The sequence below is a fragment of the Cherax quadricarinatus genome, chromosome 91, assembly GCF_038502225.1.
Source record: "Cherax quadricarinatus isolate ZL_2023a chromosome 91, ASM3850222v1, whole genome shotgun sequence".
NCBI lineage: Eukaryota > Metazoa > Arthropoda > Malacostraca > Decapoda > Parastacidae > Cherax > Cherax quadricarinatus.
In genome coordinates, this window is record NC_091382.1 from 4093581 (window position 1) to 4114321 (window position 20741).

A 20741-nucleotide genomic window follows, 5' to 3' on the forward strand; every position below is an offset into this window, starting at 1 on the left:
AAAAAAAAAAAAAAAAAAAAAAAAATATATACTTCTGAAACACTGGCTCGTAAGACGTATATATACGACCAAAACAGTCAAAGGGTTAAGGAAGGAGCCTCGCTTAAATTTTTCAAGCCACACTGACTGCATTAGAGAGAATTTGGCACACATTGGAAATGATGGGTAAGGATGGAGTCAAGACATAAGAGAATTTGTAAATATGCAGAGAATTCATGATTTGTAGATTTAGTAAAAGTATTATCCGGAGGGCTGAAGAGGGGTTGTTAAGGTGGTTTAGACATTTAAGAAATGATGGAGCAAAATAGGATGACTTGGAGGGTGTATAAATCTTTATTAGAGGGGTTCATGATTAATCTTTTATTTTTGAAATATTTTTCAACAGAAATTTCCTTTAAAGTTTTAATCATCATAAAGTGCACTAATAATGATGGTTTTGATTTACAGGAAAAAGTAAAATGTCTGGAGAGTCAAGTGAGTGCAATGACTGATGCATCAGCTGACTTAGAGGGAGGTATGAAGCAGGCTCTTACTGACCTGCGTATGGAGACAGATCATCTGCTTAAAGAGAAAGAGGAGGTATAGTATTTAATAATACTTGAAAGACAGTGTGCTTTATGTAAGTAATGTAAAAATTACCTGTATGAATTTGTGGTGGTGAACTCCAGCTCTTGAGCCAGCCTCTTTACTGACTGAGGTGACTTAGCTATTTCTTATCTGACAAACCATAGAATGGTTGGGGTCTGAACCCATGCCACGGGTTTAAACCCCACCCGTTCTGTGGTTTGCTTGCAGTTGTGTTATTACGATTTCATGAATCATTTCTTATCTGTTTTTGAACCCCTTTCTGGAGCCTATTTCTAGTGTCATTACTCAACTCATTCCACTTCATGACCATTTTTATACAGTGCTTCCATAGAAGAACATTGAACTAACATAGTATAATACAATATAATTAACAAAAACTAACTTGCTTGATAAATATTTTGGATTCTTAACTACTTTAATTCATAATAAACTCCACCAATTCCAGGGTCTGTCAGAAAAGAAATGGCTGAGCCACATCAGTCAGTTTAGAGGCTGACTCAGCTTACACACTGGCCTGGAGATTTACAACCCAATTGCGTGGAGATTTACAACTCCAACGTCAGTAGTATTATGTAAAACTTCCATGGTGTCATTGGAGGCTGTATAGTCAGTATGCCAAATTAACCATTCTTCAAATTGAAAATGGTAAAATTGTGTGTTCTCATCAGCTGCCAAGTTGAATAAGATTCTGAAATACTTAACTGATACAATAAAAGAACCAGGTCATTACATTACTGCGTTTTGGCTATTATTTATCCACAGACTTTGCATACTGTTTATATATGTATTCCAGTATAAAGCTTTGATAGTATATTCTATCCACAATATTATGTTGACCAAGATCACTAATTACAGGTTAAATACTTTGTAAATGGCTTGTTATTATTATTATTATTTTTTTTTTTTAACAAGTCGGCCATCTCCCACCGAGGCAGGGTGACCCAAAAAGAAAGAAAATCCCCAAAAAGAAAATACTTTCATCATCATTCAACACTTTCACCTCACTCACAAATAATCACTGTTTTTGCAGAGGTGCTCAGAACACAACAGTTTAGAAGCATATACATATAAAGATTCACAACATATCCCTCCAAACTGCTAATATCCCAAAACCCTTCCTTTAGAGTGCAGGCATTGTACTTCCCATTTCAAGGACTCAAGTCCAGCTTATATAGCCGGTTTCCCTGAATCCCTTCACTAAATATTACCCTGCTCACACTCCAACAGATCGTCAGGTCCCAAATACCATTCGTCTCCATTCACTCCTATCAAACACGCTCATGCACGCCTGCTGGAAGTCCAAGCCACTCTCCCACAAAACCTCCCTTACCCCTTCCTTCCAACCTTTTCGAGGATGACCCCTACCCCGCCTTCCTTTCCCTACAGATTTAAATGCTCTCCATGTCATTCTACTTTGATCCATTCTCTCTAAATGACCAAACTACCTCAACAACTCCTCTTCAGCCCTCTGACTAATACTTTTATTAACTCCACACCTCCTAATTTCCACACTCCGAATTTTCTGCATAATATTTACACCACACATTGCCCTTAGACAGGACATCTCCACTGCCTCCAACTTCCTCGCTGCTGCATTCACAACCCAAGCTTCACACCCATATAAGAGTGTTGGTACTACTATACTTTCATACATTCCCTTCTTTGCCTCCATAGATAACGTTTTTTGTCTCCACATATACCTCAACGCACCACTCACCTTTTTTTTCCTCATCAATTCTATGATTAACCTTATTTTTTTTTTTTTATTATCACACCGGCCGATTCCCACCAAGGCAGGGTGGCCCGAAAAAGAAAAACTTTCACCATCATTCACTCCATCACTGTCTTGCCAGAAGGGTGCTTTACACTACAGTTTTTAAACTGCAACATTAACACCCCTCCTTCAGAGTGCAGGCACTGTACTTCCCATCTCCAGGACTCAAGTCCGGCCTGCCGGTTTCCCTGAATCCCTTCATAAATGTTACTTTGCTCACACTCCAACAGCACGTCAAGTATTAAAAACCATTTGTCTCCATTCACTCCTATCAAACACGCTCACGCATGCCTGCTGGAAGTCCAAGCCCCTCGCACACAAAACCTCCTTTACCCCCTCCCTCCAACCCTTCCTAGGCCGACCCCTACCCCGCCTTCCTTCCACTACAGACTGATACACTCTTGAAGTCATTCTGTTTCGCTCCATTCTCTCTACATGTCCGAACCACCTCAACAACCCTTCCTCAGCCCTCTGGACAACAGTTTTGGTAATCCCGCACCTCCTCCTAACTTCCAAACTACGAATTCTCTGCATTATATTCACACCACACATTGCCCTCAGACATGACATCTCCACTGCCTCCAGCCTTCTCCTCGCTGCAACATTCATCACCCACGCTTCACACCCATATAAGAGCGTTGGTAAAACTATACTCTCATACATTCCCCTCTTTGCCTCCAAGGACAAAGTTCTTTGTCTCCACAGACTCCTAAGTGCACCACTCACTCTTTTTCCCTCATCAATTCTATGATTCACCTCATCTTTCATAGACCCATCCGCTGACACGTCCACTCCCAAATATCTGAATACGTTCACCTCCTCCATACTCTCTGCCTCCAATCTGATATTCAATCTTTCATCACCTAATCTTTTTGTTATCCTCATAACCTTACTCTTTCCTGTATTCACCTTTAATTTTCTTCTTTTGCACACCCTACCAAATTCATCCACCAATCTCTGCAACTTCTCTTCAGAATCTCCCAAGAGCACAGTGTCATCAGCAAAGAGCAGCTGTGACAACTCCCACTTTGTGTGTGATTCTTTATCTTTTAACTCCACGCCTCTTGCCAAGACCCTCGCATTTACTTCTCTTACAACCCCATCTATAAATATATTAAACAACCACGGTGACATCACACATCCTTGTCTAAGGCCTACTTTTACTGGGAAAAAATTCCCCTCTTTCCTACATACTCTAACTTGAGCCTCACTATCCTCGTAAAAACTCTTCACTGCTTTCAGTAACCTACCTCCTACACCATACACTTGCAACATCTGCCACATTGCCCCCCTATCCACCCTGTCATACGCCTTTTCCAAATCCATAAATGCCACAAAGACCTCTTTAGCCTTATCTAAATACTGTTCACTTATATGTTTCACTGTAAACACCTGGTCCACACACCCCCTACCTTTCCTAAAGCCTCCTTGTTCATCTGCTATCCTATTCTCCGTCTTACTCTTAATTCTTTCAATTATAACTCTACCATACACTTTACCAGGTACACTCAACAGACTTATCCCCCTATAATTTTTGCACTCTCTTTTATCCCCTTTGCCTTTATACAAAGGAACTATGCATGCTCTCTGCCAATCCCTAGGTACCTTACCCTCTTCCATACATTTATTAAATAATTGCACCAACCACTCCAAAACTATATCCCCACCTGCTTTTAACATTTCTATCTTTATCCCATCAATCCCGGCTGCCTTACCCCCTTTCATTTTACCTACTGCCTCACGAACTTCCCCCACACTCACAACTGACTCTTCCTCACTCCTACAAGATGTTATTCCTCCTTGCCCTATACACGAAATCACAGCTTCCCTATCTTCATCAACATTTAACAATTCCTCAAAATATTCCTTCCATCTTCCCAATACCTCTAACTCTCCATTTAATAACTCTCCTCTCCTATTTTTAACTGACAAATCCATTTGTTCTCTAGGCTTTCTTAACTTGTTAATCTCACTCCAAAACTTTTTCTTATTTTCAACAAAATTTGTTGATAACATCTCACCCACTCTCTCATTTGCTCTCTTTTTACATTGCTTCACCACTCTCTTAACTTCTCTCTTTTTCTCCATATACTCTTCCCTCCTTGCATCACTTCTACTTTGTAAAAACTTCTCATATGCTAACTTTTTCTCCCTTACTACTCTCTTTACATCATCATTCCACCAATCGCTCCTCTTCCCTCCTGCACCCACTTTCCTGTAACCACAAACTTCTGCTGAACACTCTAACACTACATTTTTAAACCTACCCCATACCTCTTCGACCCCATTGCCTATGCTCTCATTAGCCCATCTATCCTCCAATAGCTGTTTATATCTTACCCTAACTGCCTCCTCTTTTAGTTTATAAACCTTTACCTCTCTCTTCCCTGATGCTTCTATTCTCCTTGTATCCCATCTACCTTTTACTCTCAGTGTAGCTACAACTAGAAAGTGATCTGATATATCTGTGGCCCCTCTATAAACATGTACATCCTGAAGTCTACTCAACAGTCTTTTATCTACCAATACATAATCCAACAAACTACTGTCATTTCGCCCTACATCATATCGTGTATACTTATTTATCCTCTTTTTCTTAAAATATGTATTACCTATAACTAAACCCCTTTCTATACAAAGTTCAATCAAAGGGCTCCCATTATCATTTACACCTGGCACCCCAAACTTACCTACCACACCCTCTCTAAAAGTTTCTCCTACTTTAGCATTCAAGTCCCCTACCACAATTACTCTCTCACTTGGTTCAAAGGCTCCTATACATTCACTTAACATCTCCCAAAATCTCTCTCTCTCCTCTGCATTCCTCTCTTCTCCAGGTGCATACACGCTTATTATGACCCACTTCTCGCATCCAACCTTTACTTTAATCCACATAATTCTTGAATTTACACATTCATATTCTCTTTTCTCCTTCCATAACTGATCATTTAACATTACTGCTACCCCTTCCTTTGCTCTAACTCTCTCAGATACTCCAGATTTAATCCCATTTATTTCCCCCCACTGAAACTCTCCTACCCCCTTCAGCTTTGTTTCGCTTAGGGCCAGGACATCCAACTTCTTTTCATTCATAACATCAGCAATCATCTGTTTCTTGTCATCCGCACTACATCCACGCACATTTAAGCAACCCAGTTTTATAAAGTTTTTCTTCTTCTCTTTTTTAGTAATTGTATACAGGAGAAGGGGTTACTAGCCCATTGCTCCCGGCATTTTAGTCGCCTCATACGACACGCATGGCTTACGGAGGAAAGATTCTTTTCCACTTCCCCATGGACAATAGAAGAAATAAAAAGAACAAGAGCTATTTAGAAAAAGGAGAAAAACCTAGATGTATGTATATATATATATATATGCATGTGCGTGTCTATGAAGTGTGACCAAAGTGTAAGTAGGAGTAGCAAGATATCCCTGTTATCTTAGCGTGTTTATGAGACAGAAAAAGAAACCAGCAATCCTACCATCATGCAAAACAGTTACAGGTTTTTGTTTCACAGTCATCTGGCAGGACGGTAGTACTTCCCTGGGTGGTTGCTGTCTACCAACCTACTACCTATATCCTTCATAAATCCATCCGCTGACACGTCAACTCCCAAGTATCTGAAAACATTCACTTCTTCCATACTCCTCCTCCCCAATTTGATATCCAGTTTTTCTTTATCTAAATCATTTGATACCCTCATCACCTTACTCTTTTCTATGTTCACTTTCAACTTTCTACCTTTACACACACTCCCAAACTCATCCACTAACCTTTGCAATTTTTCTTTAGAATCTCCCATAAGCACAGTATCATCAGCAAAAAGCAACTGTGTCAATTCCCATTTTGTATTTGATTCCCACCCCTCTCCCCAACACCCTAGCATTTACTTCTTTAACAACCCCATCTATAAATATATTAAATAATCATGGTGACATTACACATCCCTTTCTAAGACCTACTTTTACTGGGAAGTATTCTCCCTCTCTTCTACACACCCTAACCTGAGCCTCACTATTATTATTATTATTGCAACATTTTTCACCAAAAATGTCAATGATTTCACTCTTTTGTTAGGCTTATTTCATGACTCACGAAATCGTAATGACATGATTGCAAACAAACCTAGTTGGACGAATCTTATTGTGGCTAGCTGGTCCAGTGGCTAACGTGACTGTCTGGAGTTTTGAGACTCTCTGATCGTGGGTTCTATCCCCGCCTGTGGTATGGCTTATTTCATGTTTGATATTTTTAATGATTGAGGGAAGGGGGAGAGATACTGATTTTTATATTGTTTGTGTTTTAGGGAGAAGTTTAAAGCTATTCAATTACTACTAGAATACTTGGAAATTATATACTAACATGAGAGTTTAGAAGTATTTCTTCTTTTCTGTTTGGTCTTAAATTAGAGAAGTTGTCATGAAAAGCAGTATAAATGGCACAGATCCATTGTAGCAAGTAGACATATTAAGTAATATTCACATTTTATTTCAGATATTAAAAAGTAAGGTAGAATTAGAAGAGCAGCTGTCTGTCCTGGATAAAGAAAATCGTAAACTACGCACAGAGTGGGAGGAGAACCTCTTAGCTGTGACAGAGAGGGATCAGAAGGTATGTACATAAATTTTTCATATTTTATGTCTGTATAGCCCATGACTCCCATAATATTATTAAAATGAATCAATGTAAAGCGTGATTAAAAACTAGAATATGCACATGACTGGATTTTTTTTTTATTTTAAGTTTGGGATGCAAGTTACCTTGGAAGCTTAAACACTGCAGCAACTGCTGATAACATTTCATAAAATCGTGTTTAGGAGCAACTAGGTGTGTATTGTGTCAAACTCCTCATCTTCCTTACATTACAGGGAAACCAGTTAGCTGGACTTGAGTCCTGTAGGCAGGGAGTACAGTGCCTGCACTTTAAACGAGGGGTTTGGGATATTGACTGTTTGGACTGACATCTAAACTGTCATATCTAACACCTCTGCAAAGATAGTGATTATGTGTGAATGATGGGGAAGTGTTGAATGATGGCAAAAGTGTTTCTTTTTTGGGTTACCCTGCTTTGGTGGGAGATGGACGGCGTGTTGAAAAAAAAGAAAAAAGTTAGTTTCTAAGCAAATTTTTCACTTGTCAGTATAGTGGTTCTCATCTGTTGCACAGTATATTGAAAATTTGGTCCAGTGATTTTTTTTTTTGTTACATAATTGTAAACAGAATCATTCGAGTCAAAGAATTTAACCGAACAGAAGATATTACAGAATGTTTTCAAAAGTTGCAGGAAGTCTTACTAGTGTTTGAGCGTAGATCCTATGGTAAGGCAAAACTTTAAGGCTTTGGGATAATAATTTCTGTACAAATGAATGTATTTATAATATAAACTTTGTGTTTTGTATTATGTACAGTAGCTTTTTTTTTTTTTCAGAATATAAAATTAAAATCCTTGTTTTGGTCAGCCTGCCTTGTTGGAAAAACTGATGTGTATAAAAATGTAACTGAAAAAAGATATAGTGGATAGAGTAAGAACTGAAGACCTAAAGAATTGTAGTTCTCTATAAGACATGTTTAAAAATTTATATTTATTTTAGCACAATAAAGACCAAGATTTTGTTTTATATTTAGACAGAATTCATGTGTGTGCGAGGGGCTTGGACTTCCAGCAGGCATGCGTGAGCGTGTTTGATAGGAGTGAATGGAGACAAATGGTTTTTAATACTTGACGTGCTGTTGGAGTGTGAGCAAAGTAACATTTATGAAGGGGTTCAGGGAAACCGGCAGGCCGGACTTGAGTCCTGGAGATGGGAAGTACAGTGCCTGCACTCTGAAGGAGGGGTGTTAATGTTGCAGTTTAAAAACTGTAGTGTAAAGCACCCTTCTGGCAAGACAGTGATGGAGTGAATGATGGTGAAAGTTTTTCTTTTTCGGGCCACCCTGCCTTGGTGGGAATCGGCCAGTGTGATAATAAAAATAATAATCATATGAAATTGAATTCAGCTGGAATGAGAGTATCACAGATGGAGTGGGAGTACAATAGATGGAGTGGGAGTACAATAGATGGAGTGGGAGTACAGTAGATGGAGTGAGAGTACAGTAGATGAGTGGGAGTACAATAGATGTGGGAAAGCACATAATATTAGGTAGGAAAACTGGACCAGTTATGTGAAATGGAAGGTAGATGATGTTTTCATCCCATTTAGACTTATTACAGTCACAAATCCAGACCAGACCTAAGATTTGTCTAGTTTTTTCCATTTTGTGGGTCAGTTATGGATTGTCCATATTTTGATGTTTTATTCATGAATCCTGCAGTCAAGATGGAATTATGATGTAGATACAGGCGGGACCCTCTTATACAGCAGGTTAGGTTTCGGGCTACTGCTGTGAAGTGAAACATAAATCTTTTTTTTTTGTTTACTTTCAAATGCATATAAAAAGATAACATGTGAACGATAGAGTTAGGCCTTAAAAATGCACATACAGTACACACATTACTTAAAAGATTTTCATCCTTATAGTAAATGGTGAACATATTTATTGTAGGAAATCTGAATAAATGAAAAATGAGGGTAATTGACTGCATTAACAAAACGCTGTGAAGTGAGGCCATAGGGTTGCTGGATAATTAACATGTGTTAAGCCATATTCACCAACAAATATGTCATTTTTAGTAAGTTAAACCTTCAGTGCTTGATACCATCAACCATTTTGTTTAAGTCTTGCAAGATATATATGCATTATGTTAATATTGCTTATATTAAAAATGTGTAATGTAATTCTAAGTATAGCTAAGGCAGGAATTACACAAGGTAGAAATTGCAAGAGGTTAAGAAATGCATTAGGTTAGGAATTTCATTTGAGGTAGGTAATAGATGAGGTAGGAAATATGCTTGAGGCAGGAATTGCATTTAAGGTAAAGGTAACATTTGAGGTAGGAATTACCATCTTTGGTTCTGTATGAATTATAGTTTGCTTATATTACTATAATATTTCTTTTGCAAATTTTTATCCTTTATCCCCCTTGCCAAGGTTCTCATGAGATTATATTTATCAGTTATTATATTAATGTACCATTCATATAAATACTAATTGTTCATTATGGGTTATCTTTACACATTTATGTCATTTATATTTTACTTGATCTTTTTTTGTTTTGTATCTTAAAGTTGTTTACAGCTTTTGTTGCTTTTTGTGATAATTTCCTTGTACTGCATCTTCTGATCTGAATTTTATTGTTCTTTTATGTTCCAAACCTGAGAATACACTTTTTTTGTCGGTCCTTTTTCTCTTAAGTGTATTCTTTCTGATTGTGCCGGGCAGGAGCCTGTGATAGTCTGGCCGGTCAGAGATCTGGCCACAGAGGATTGAGCCTCCATACCACTTGTTGCATTGACTCACTCACATGGGTTTGGTGCTTGACACAACACACTTTAAAGCATACAGGGCATTTGTTAAGAACACTTTCAATAGCTCATATTTAAAGTATACAGGGCTTTTTCTTAAGAACACTTTCAATAGCTTCATATATTATCCAGGTTCCATTTTTTAACTTCTTGTTTTTCAATATTCTACCTGTCAGTACTATTCTCATCACACTATATTTCTATTACGACTCTATCTGGCCTTCATTTGCCCTCCATGACTATAGGTGGCAGCCATGAAAGCCGAAGTGGAACATTTGATGAGCACGTTCAATACTCACCGTGAGGAGCTGCAGAAACAGCTGGTGCAAGCACAGGCTGACAAGGAGGCCATGGCTGAAATGCACAAGACTTTGTATGTTCTCTCTCTTGCTTATTATTTATTACTGTTCTTTTACTGTATTTTTTTGTTGTATTTGTTTTGATTCATTTGGACTTTGCTTAAACCATTTTTTTTAGTAGTGTGCTTTATGTTTGTGTTTTAGTACAGCTTATGGCTATTACGAATTTGAATATTTGGTCTGGGAATTAAGCATGAAGGGGGCAGGTCTCCTGAAGACAGTCACATGATGTAAGGGAGGTAATTGAAGGTCCCTGGAAGACAGTCACATGTTATAAGGGGAGTAATTGAAGGTCCCTTGATGACAGTTGCATGATGTAAGGGGAGTAACTGATCTTCTGAAAACAGTCACATGATGTAAGGGGAGTAACTGAAGGTCTCCTGAGGACAGTCACATGATGTAAGGAGCAAGCTGAAACAAATATTGAAAATATCATCTATACTAGCAGCATCATAGATGCCAACTGCTGTTATCTGTACTGTTCACTGAACTTGTGATGTATACCTGGAGAGGGTTTTGGGGGTCAATGCCCCAATAGCCCAGTTTGAAGCTAATACTCAGCTGTTCTCTATTATCCACATGTAAATAAATAACATATATACATATGATAGCCAGACTTGAGTCCTGGAGGTAGGAAGGGCAGTGGCTGCACTCTGCAAGAGTGGTGGGGATGTTACAGTCAGAGGGTAATTTGACTGGAAAGAGTGCGGTTAAATGAATGATGGTGAATATGTTTTCTCCTTTGGGCCGTCGAGTTAAAAAAAAAATAGCACAGGTGAGGTAAAAGCAAGGGTTTTCCATGGGACATTTTCTTAAGCAAGGCAAGCCAACATAATAGTGCTTGTACATAACCCAGTAACTTAAGTATGTACCTTGGTTTACTGGCTCATGTATTGTCACTCTTGCTTAATTAGAATGAATTCCTACATTATGAAGAATGTGAATATAATTTTTGCTTATTGCTATAAAATGAGACAAGTAGGTTATATAATCTGTAAAATGATTATTCCATTATTTTCAAATTAAAATCTAATTACAGTATTTCTAAGTACAGTATAACATTTACAGCAGTAAGATCTTATTGCTGTAAATGTTATACTGAATAAGAGTTTGTTATTCAAATTTAAAATGCAGTTCTATATTTTTGTATCTCTTACTTGTATATAAATACCTTACAACAAAGAATACTGAATCAAATTAAGTACAAAAAGGTGCAATGCCATGACTGGAACAAAACACACATAACCCACATATAGGAGAGAGAAGCTCATGACAATGTTTCAGTCCGACTAGGACCATTTACAGTCACACTGGTGAGATCGTTGACAAAGTCACACACTAGTTTGACTTTGTAGATGGTCAAAGTTGGACTGAAACATTGTCTTTAGCATCTCTCTCCTATGTGTGGGTTATCTGTGTACTGAATCAAATTATTTCATTGATTAAAATTTTATTTTGTCATTCAGTGAGGGTGAGCTGGTGCGCTTGGACTGTCTGCAGGAGAGCTTGTCAGTGTCGGAAGAAGAGAAGAATATCCTGCAGATAGAGAAAACTAAATTAGAAGAAGAAATTTCAAGGTTAAAGGTAAAATTTTTATATTAAAGGTTTGCATTTAATTTTTATGAAGATAGGGAAGCTGTGATTTCGTGTATAGGGCAAGGAGGAATAACATCTTGTAGGAGTGAGGAAGAGCCAGTTGTGAGTGTGGGGGAAGTTCGTGAGGCAGTAAGTAAAATGAAAGGGGGTAAGGCAGCCGGGATTGATGGGATAAAGATAGAAATGTTAAAAGCAGGTGGGGATATAGTTTTGGAGTGGTTGGTGCAATTATTTAATAAATGTATGGAAGAGGGTAAGGTACCCAGGGATTGGCAGAGAGCATGCATAGTTCCTTTGTATAAAGGCAATGGGGACAAAAGAGAGTGCAAAAATTATAGGGGGAAGTACAGTGCCTGCACTCTGAAGGAGGGGTGTTAATGTTGCAGTTTAAAAACTGTAGTGTAAAGCACCCTTCTGGCAAGACAGTGATGGAGTGAATAATGGTGAAAGTTTTTCTTTTTCGGGCCACCCTGCCTTGGTGGGAATCGGCCAGTGTGATAATAAAAAATAATAAAAAAAAGTCTGTTGAGTATACCTGGTAAAGTGTATGGTAGAGTTATTATTGAAAGAATTAAGAGTAAGATGGAGAATAGGATAGATGAACAAGGAGGCTTTAGGAAAGGTAGGGGGTGTGTGGACCAGGTGTTTACAGTGAAACATATAAGTGAACAGTATTTAGATAAGGCTAAAGAGGTCTTTGTGGCATTTATGGATTTGGAAAAGGCATATGACAGGGTGGATAGGGAGGCAATGTGGCAGATGTTGCAGGTGTATGGTGTAGGAGGTAGGTTACTGAAAGCAGTGAAGAGTTTTTGCGAGGATAGTGAGGCTCAAGTTAGAGTATGTAGGAAAGAGGGAAATTATTTCCCAGTAAAAGTAGGCCTTAGACAAGGATGTGTGATGTCACCGTGGTTGTTTAATATATTTATAGATGGGGTTGGAAGAGAAGTAAATGCGAGGGTCTTGGCAAGAGGTGTGGAGTTAAAAGATAAAGAATCACACATAAAGTGGGAGTTGTCACAGTTGCTCTTTGCTGAGGACACTGTGCTCTTGGGAGATTCTGAATAGAAGTTGCAGAGATAGGTGGATGAATTTGGTAGGGTGTGCAAAAGAAGAAAATTAAAAGTGAATACAGGAAAGAGTAAGGTTATGAGGATAACAAAAAGATTAGGTGATGAAAGATTGGATATCAGATTGGAGGGAGAGAGTATGGAGGAGGTGAATGTATTCAGATATTTGGGAGTGGATGTGTCAGCGGATGGGTCTATGAAAGATGAGGTGAATCATAGAATTGATGAGGGGAAAAGGGTGAGTTTTGCACTTAGGAGTCTGTGGAGACAAAGAACTTTGTCCTTGGAGGCAAAGAGGGGAATGTATGAGAGTATAGTTTTACCAACGCTTTTATATGGGTGTGAAGCATGGGTGATGAATGTTGCAGCGAGGAGAAGGCTGGAGGCAGTGGAGATGTCATGTCTGAGGGCAATGTGTGGTGTGAATATAATGCAGAGAATTCGTAGTTTGGAAGTTAGGAGGAGGTGCGGGATTACCAAAACTGTTGTCCAGAGGGCTGAGGAAGGGTTGTTGAGGTGGTTCGGACATGTAGAGAGAATGGAGCTAAACAGAGTGACTTCAAGAGTGTATCAGTCTGTAGTGGAAGGAAGGCGAGGTAGGGGTCGGCCTAGGAAAGGTTGGAGGGAGGGGGTAAAGGAGGTTTTGTGTGCGAGGGGCTTGGACTTCCAGCAGGCATGCGTGAGCGTGTTTGATAGGAGTGAATGGAGACAAATGGTTTTTAATACTTGACGTGCTGTTGGAGTGTGAGCAAAGTAACATTTATGAAGGGGTTCAGGGAAACCGGCAGGCCGGACTTGAGTCCTGGAGATGGGAAGTACAGTGCCTGCACTCTGAAGGAGGGGTGTTAATGTTGCAGTTTAAAAACTGTAGTGTAAAGCACCCTTCTGGCAAGACAGTGATGGAGTGAATGATGGTGAAAGTTTTTCTTTTTCGGACCACCCTGCCTTGATGGGAATCGGCCAGTGTGATAATAAATAAAAAAAAATAGTTGTTAGAGAAAGAATTAAGGGCAAGACAGAAAATAGGATTGTAGAGGAACAAGGTTTTAGCAAGAAGAGCAGATGTGTCTGTAGATCAGATGTTTACATTGAAGCATATAAGTGAACAATGTTTAGATAAAAGTAAGGAGCTGTTGTTGCATTTGTAGATTTAGAAAAGGCATATGATAGGGTGGATAGAAGAGTAATGTGGCAGATGTTGCAAATGTATCGAATAGGTGGTAGGTTACTAAGAGCAGGAAAGTTTTTATGGATAGGCTCAGGTTAGGGTATGTAGGAGAGAGAGAGGGATTATTTTCCTATAACAGTAGGCCTAGATAGGGAATTGTGATATCACTAGCGGTTGTAAAAGAACTGAATAATAGAGTGTTGGGGGGATTGAGAGATAATGAATATATGAATTGGAAAGTGTCGCAGTTTTTTGTTATTGACAATTTTTTGGGGAGATTCTAAGAAGTTACATTGGCTGGTAGAAGAATTTAGGTGGGTATGTAAAAGGAGGAAATTAAAATTGAACATAGAAAAGAGAAAGTTGACAAGTGTAACAAAAAAAATCTGGGCAAGGAAAATTTGGATATCAGATTGCAGTAGGTAGTATGGAGGAATTAGTGTGCTCAGATATTTAGGGGTGAACTTACTAGTGGATGAAGTTATGAGAGATGAGATGAACCATAGGATTGATGAGGAAACAAAAAAGTGGGTCCATTGAGACATTGGTGGAGACCAAGAACTTTATCCATAAAATAAAGTTGGTATAGTGGTACCAACATTGTTATATGGGTATGAAGCATGGATTTTAAACCCTTCAGCAAGACAGAGGCTGGAGGCAGTGGAGCAATGAGCAGTGTGAAGATTTTGCAGAGAATTCTGAGCGTGGAGATTAGTAGGTGTGGGGTTACCAAAAGTATTACGTATTCAGAGGGCTGAGGAGAGGTTGTTGTGGTGGTTTGGATATTTAAAGGATGGACTAAAATAGAATGACTAGAAGGGTGTATAAATCTGTGTGGAGGAAAAACGTGATAGAGGTCATCCCAGGAAAGGGGGGAGGGAGGGAGGAGATAAAGGTTTTGAAGTGTTTTTTTTTTGCCTTCTTGAAAATGATAAGCTTTTCCAACAACTCTTCATTGTTTTTCTTGTTCTTAAGTTAAGATATTGCATGTAAAACTCTGTATAAATCATATACACTAGGCATTTTTCCACAATTTTAAATGAAAGAATTTTAGACAATTAATTATACTTATATTCATGTAGAATGTCATGATTTGGTTTTGCTTTATAATTATTTTATTATGAAAGTTGTACAGACTTTTGAAAGAGTATACACTGATTCAGTATCCACAGTTTCAGTTATCCACGGTTTACTGTGGCCCAAAAATGCCTCTTAATTTTGCAAAATAATGGCCCCAGAGTGCAAAAGTACAGAAGCTCGCAGTTCTTCAAAGCCTAAGAGAAGCTGTGAAGTGCTTCCCATCAGTGAAAAAGTGATAAGTCTCCACTTAGTGTGCATAATTTATCAATTAAACTTTATAATTGGTATGTATAGGACTGGGAGCAAGGGGCTAGTAACCTCTTCTCCTGTATAAATTACTAAATTTAAAAAGAGAAACTTTCGTTTTTCTTTTTGGGCTACCCTGCCTCGGTGGGATACGGCCGGTTTGTTGAAAGAAGAAGATGTATAAGACTTGTATATATATATATATAGGGTTTGCTACTATCCACAGCAAGTCCTTGGAATGTATCCCCGCAGATATGGGGGTCCTACTGTATATTAATTGACATTCTTGTTTCAGGGCATTGAAGACGAAAAATTAAATCTAGTCCATGAAAAATGCAAATTAGAAGAAGAAGTGAAACAAATACAAATAATTGAAACCGAGAAATTATCGTTATTGGAAGAAAAAAGTAAAATTGAGAAAGATTACAGAGAGAAGATTGATGACTTTAGAGAGGAGAAAGAAAAGCTACTCCAAGAGCAGAGTAAGATGGAGGAAGAGATTAGGAGTCTGAAGAAGTCTGAGGAGGAGAGGTCAAGGCTGGGTGGGGATGTGGAGAGGCTGGAGGCAGAACTCACCAAAATGATGCAAATTCAAGAAAATAATGCCACATTAACATCAGAATTAGAAAAAGTGAAAGAGGAAAAAATGAAGCTTCTCTCTGATATGAAAGCTAAAGAGGAGCAATTATTACTCAAAAAGCAACTAGAAGAGGACAATATTAGACTGAACTCGAGTATCAAAACTTGTGTTGAGGAAAAGAATAAGGTTTTGATTGACATAGAGAAACTTGAAACTGAAACAGCCAAGAAATTGAAAGAACTTGAGAGTGAGTGTAATACAATTAAGAAAACAGTGACAACACTACAAGAGGAGAAGAAGGCAACAGAGGAAGAGAATACAAAACTGAGGAATGAAATAAAGAAACTCAGATCGGTAGAGGAAGAAAAGAAGGATATAGAATCAAAGAGTATAGTTCTTGCCCAGAATATTGAGGAACTCAGACTAAGGTATGTAACCTTTGTTTTGTTTTAATGTGAAAATATTTTATTACTGTTAAAGCATCATAAATATATAACAAATATGCATAGGTGGACTTCCAGCAGGCGTGCGTGAGCGTGTTAGGCAGGAGTGAATGGAGACAAATGGTACTTGGGATCTGACGATCTGTTGGAGTGTGAGCAGGGTAATATTTAGTGAAGGGATTCAGGGAAACCGGTTATTTTATATAACCGGACTTTGAGTCCTGGAAATGGGAAGTACAATGCCTGCACTCTAAAGGAGGGGTTTGGGATATTGGCAGTTTGGAGAGATATATTGTGTATTTTTATATGTATATACTTCTAAACTGTTGTATTCTGGGCACCTCTGCAAAAACAGTGATTATGTGTGAGTGAGGTGAAAGTGTTGAATGATGAAAGTATTTTCTTTTTGGGGATTTTCTTTCTCTTTGGGTCACCCTGCCTCGGTGGGAGACGACCGACTTGTTGAAAAAAAAATATATATATATAGTATATACTATATATGGAGACGGTGGGAGACGGCCGACTTGTTGAAAAAAAAAATATATATATATATACAGTGGACCCCCGGTTTACGATATTATTTCATTCCAGAAGTATGTTCAGGTGCCATTACTGAACGAATTTGTTCCCATAAGGAATATTGTGAATTAGATTAGTCCATTTCAGACCCCCAAACATGCACGTACAAACGCACTTACATAAATACACTTACATAATTGGTCGCATTGGGAGCTGATCGTAAGCCGGGGGTCCACTCTATATATATATATATATATATATATATATATATATATACAGTGGTCTCTCAATTATCGTCCTTAATCCGTTCCTGGAAGTGGGACTATTATCGAAATAGACGATTTTCGAATCAATTTTCCCCATAAGAAATAATGTAAATCCAATTAATTCGTTCCAGACACCCAGAAGTATCAACATCAATTTTTTTTTTTTACCTAAAATATAGATTTACATGCACAAAAGAATGAACATTCAACATGACAGTTACCTTTATTGAAGGCTGTTGTTGATGAATGGAAGACAGAGAGGAGGAGAGAGGGAAGAGAGGAATCTCCCTCCATAAGGACTCTAGGTCACTTCAGGGGTCACTTCCTTAGTATAAATATAGATTTACATGCAGAAAAAATGCAAAGCACTAATAAAATGTATAAATGAACATTGGTAATAGGGGTAGTTGATGAATGGAACGGTCTGCCTAGTAGGGTGATCGAAGCTAAAACATTGGGTAGTTTCAAATTTAGGTTGGATAAATACATGAGTGAGAGGGGTTGGATTTGAGTTAGACTTGCACCTGAGCTTATTGCTTGGGTAGCATTTGTTCTGTTAGTGGGTTGGATTTGTGAAGGACTGGCCTAGTATGGGCCAGCAGGCCTACTGCAGTGTTCCTCCTTTTTTATGTTCTTATTGGAGACTTGTTTGTGTGAGGGACGGATGGCAAGTTTATTGTTGGAGAATATGACACTAATATCAACTCAACGGCTTATTTATCTATCACAATTCAACTAATATGACATAATAAACAATATTAATAACGTAGAAACATGGAATATACTCTAGAATGAATAAAATAAGTCATTACGTATGTCACTAGAGGTGTTGTGTTGTGTTGTTGTTGGGTATATAAGGGCCACTGAGAGTAAGCCGTCCATAATGATGGTGAAGCAGCAGCTGAGGCAGCGGTGTTTTCTGTAGCCCTATATAACTCCAACAACATTGGAGGAGTTGGTAGAATTGCTGAATTACTAAAGAAGGAACCCTCTACCACCATCACTACCACTATTACAACTGTTACCACCATCACTATTACCTTCTACCACCATCAACCACTATCACAACTGCTTCCACTCTACCACCACCACCACCTTTGTATTTTTCTACAAACTTTTTCATAAATTATATTTGTTTCTCACATTCTTTACCAAAGAGCTGGCACTAGAAGTTTTTTTTGGAGCCATGGTAGCTTATTTAGCACTTGCAAGCACTAAAATCAATGGAATATTATGAAATATTTCGTAGGAGCAAGTGAGGGGACCGTCGCTCACTGGTAAACAATGGCACACTGGCTGGGAAGGCAGGCCCGGGCGGCTCAGAGCGTGAGTACGCGTCCCGGATGAAGGACGATTAGCGAGTTAACGGACCATTTGCGAGCCAATGTTTAGACGAAATAACGGGACTATTTCCGAAATGGACGACTTTCAGGCCGGATGATTATTGAGGGACCACTATATATATATAGTAAACGTATGAATGTTGGTACAGTCAACCCCCTGTAATGAACTATTTGTACCATGTAATAATGTTGGTAGAATTACCAACAATATGTTAGGTAGAAGGACATAAGTGCAACTAATGTGACATTTTATTGTGGCAACATTTTACTTTGCCAAGCTGCAATGGCTTGACAAAGTTCCTGGAGAGTGAAACGTTACCACAATAAAATGTCACATTAGTTTCACTTGTGTTCCTTTTCCTAACATATTGGTACCATGGTTGTAACTCAGTGTTGAGTCACCTTAATTCAGTGGTTGAGTTTGTGATTAGGGCAGAGGGTTTCCTTTTCTGGGTGAGGGTTTCCTCTCTGGGTAGGTTCCTTGATACTGGTAAGGGGCCCTTTAGCTGAGGAATTGGACCTGTGCTTGAATTCCTTGAATCAAGCCTGAATACCTTCCATGGCACTGGAAGATCCCTGTGGGATCTTACAGTGGAAGGTGGGCTAATCTCCCCATTGAGTTCTTGCCTGCCTGGGAACTTGGTATCATTTTTTTTAGCATAAATGGTAGGGATATTTTCCCTTTTGACAATTTTTTTTACGACTTTTGACTTATGTCTTGAAACAAGTCATTTGGAATGCAATTAATGACTTTGTGTTGTTTTGATTGCCTTTTGATAATGGCCTTGTGATGATGTTTCCTATAATTAAATAAATTAGTCCAGTGTAAGCAAGTTGGTAATGCTAGTAGTAAACTGTTAAGATAGTATTTTTAAATGATGTCAGTAATTGATTATATTCAAGGTACAGTATAACCAAATTGTTTCACTGCTTAGGAAATCACAAATCAACTAGTATCTAACATACATTCACTTCCTACACACTCTTTGCAATTCAGATCTCTACTCTTTCATTCCCCATACTTCTAGTTAGTCTCATCACTTTCATCTTGTGACTTTGATAGCTTCTAACAAGGTCCCGGAACTGAAATATCTTCTCAAGTGTCATTCTAAGGCACTTGACGGTATCATTTATCAAGGTTGACACCAAACTGTCAGACATCTTAACTGAGTGGTTCCAGTTATGACACTGTGGATATCTGCCAGGGGATGTTACAGAAATTTAAACATAATTAAATCAGAGGCTATATCTGGAAAATCTAACTTCCTTAAACTTTTAATCACTTGTTTATCACACCTCCCTTCTCTCTATCCATTCATCAAATTGTGTTGCAGTGGTTGCGGGGGCACCTTACAATGCCTGTTTGGTGAAAGTGAAATTAACTGGTGAAGACTTGTAGTATTGGGGCCCACCCTCACCAGATAAAATAAATACTTTTATTTCCACATAATATATAGTATTTACAAAAAAAAAAAAAAAAAATGGATGACACTGAATAATATAGGTACAAAACCTCTGGTTATACAGAGCATTTTGCATAAGGTAAAAATTTAAGACAAAGATCAAATATCATGATAAAACATACACATTGTACATATATGTATACAAAAATATACTATACAGACTTGTATTAAAAGTAATTCTAATAAATATAACGAATATATATGAAAGAATATAAGTGTAGCATGATAAATGACAATAAGAAATGTGAATAGTGTTAAATTGCAGCCAAATAAATTGTTCTCTGGTACTTTTTTTTTTCACAACATTCGATGACATATAAGAAGTTTGAAGCTGGATGTAATGATTACTTTTAGTTACAAGGCTCAGCACAGTATATTGAAGCATAGTGTTAAGTATATTGATTTTAATGCTATAATAATAATAACAGTATTCACTAAATACTAGTCAAAATGACACTTGTTTAGGTTTTTCTGGGTAAATGGTATTTTAAGCATGGTCACCAGAGTACTGTACATGATGCATGGTAAATACATTGCGCATGATAAATACATATTGCACAGCAAGTAAATGGTGCACTGCAAGCAATGGTAAGAGAATTTACAAAATTCTTAATTTCATGCAATATTGAAAGAAAATAGCCTTCATTCACTAAATATTTTCTTTATGTAGACACTGTCTCCTGTCTGTTATTTCCAGTAAAATAATGGATTGCTGCATACTTTAGATGAGCTAATGAATATTAACTAGAGTCATTTCAAATCAAATGTATGGTTCATACCTGGCTCTCACACACACATACATGCTCTACATTTTTCCCTTTCTTATAGGCCTTAACTGATCC

General features: G+C 38.1%; 1 protein-coding gene across 14 annotated transcripts in view; it reads left to right on the forward strand.

Moving 5' to 3' along the window:
- Positions 1-20741, forward strand: part of LOC128704860 (CAP-Gly domain-containing linker protein 1) — a 308119-nt gene that overhangs the window by 250949 nt on the left and 36429 nt on the right. For all 14 annotated transcript variants that reach the window (XM_053800027.2, XM_053800017.2, XM_053800020.2 and 11 more), the window contains 5 exons: positions 448-579; positions 6858-6974; positions 10012-10139; positions 11592-11709; positions 15581-16293. In XM_053800027.2, the coding sequence (XP_053656002.2) occupies positions 448-579; positions 6858-6974; positions 10012-10139; positions 11592-11709; positions 15581-16293 (1208 nt within the window). The remainder of the gene's footprint in view (positions 1-447; positions 580-6857; positions 6975-10011; positions 10140-11591; positions 11710-15580; positions 16294-20741) is intronic.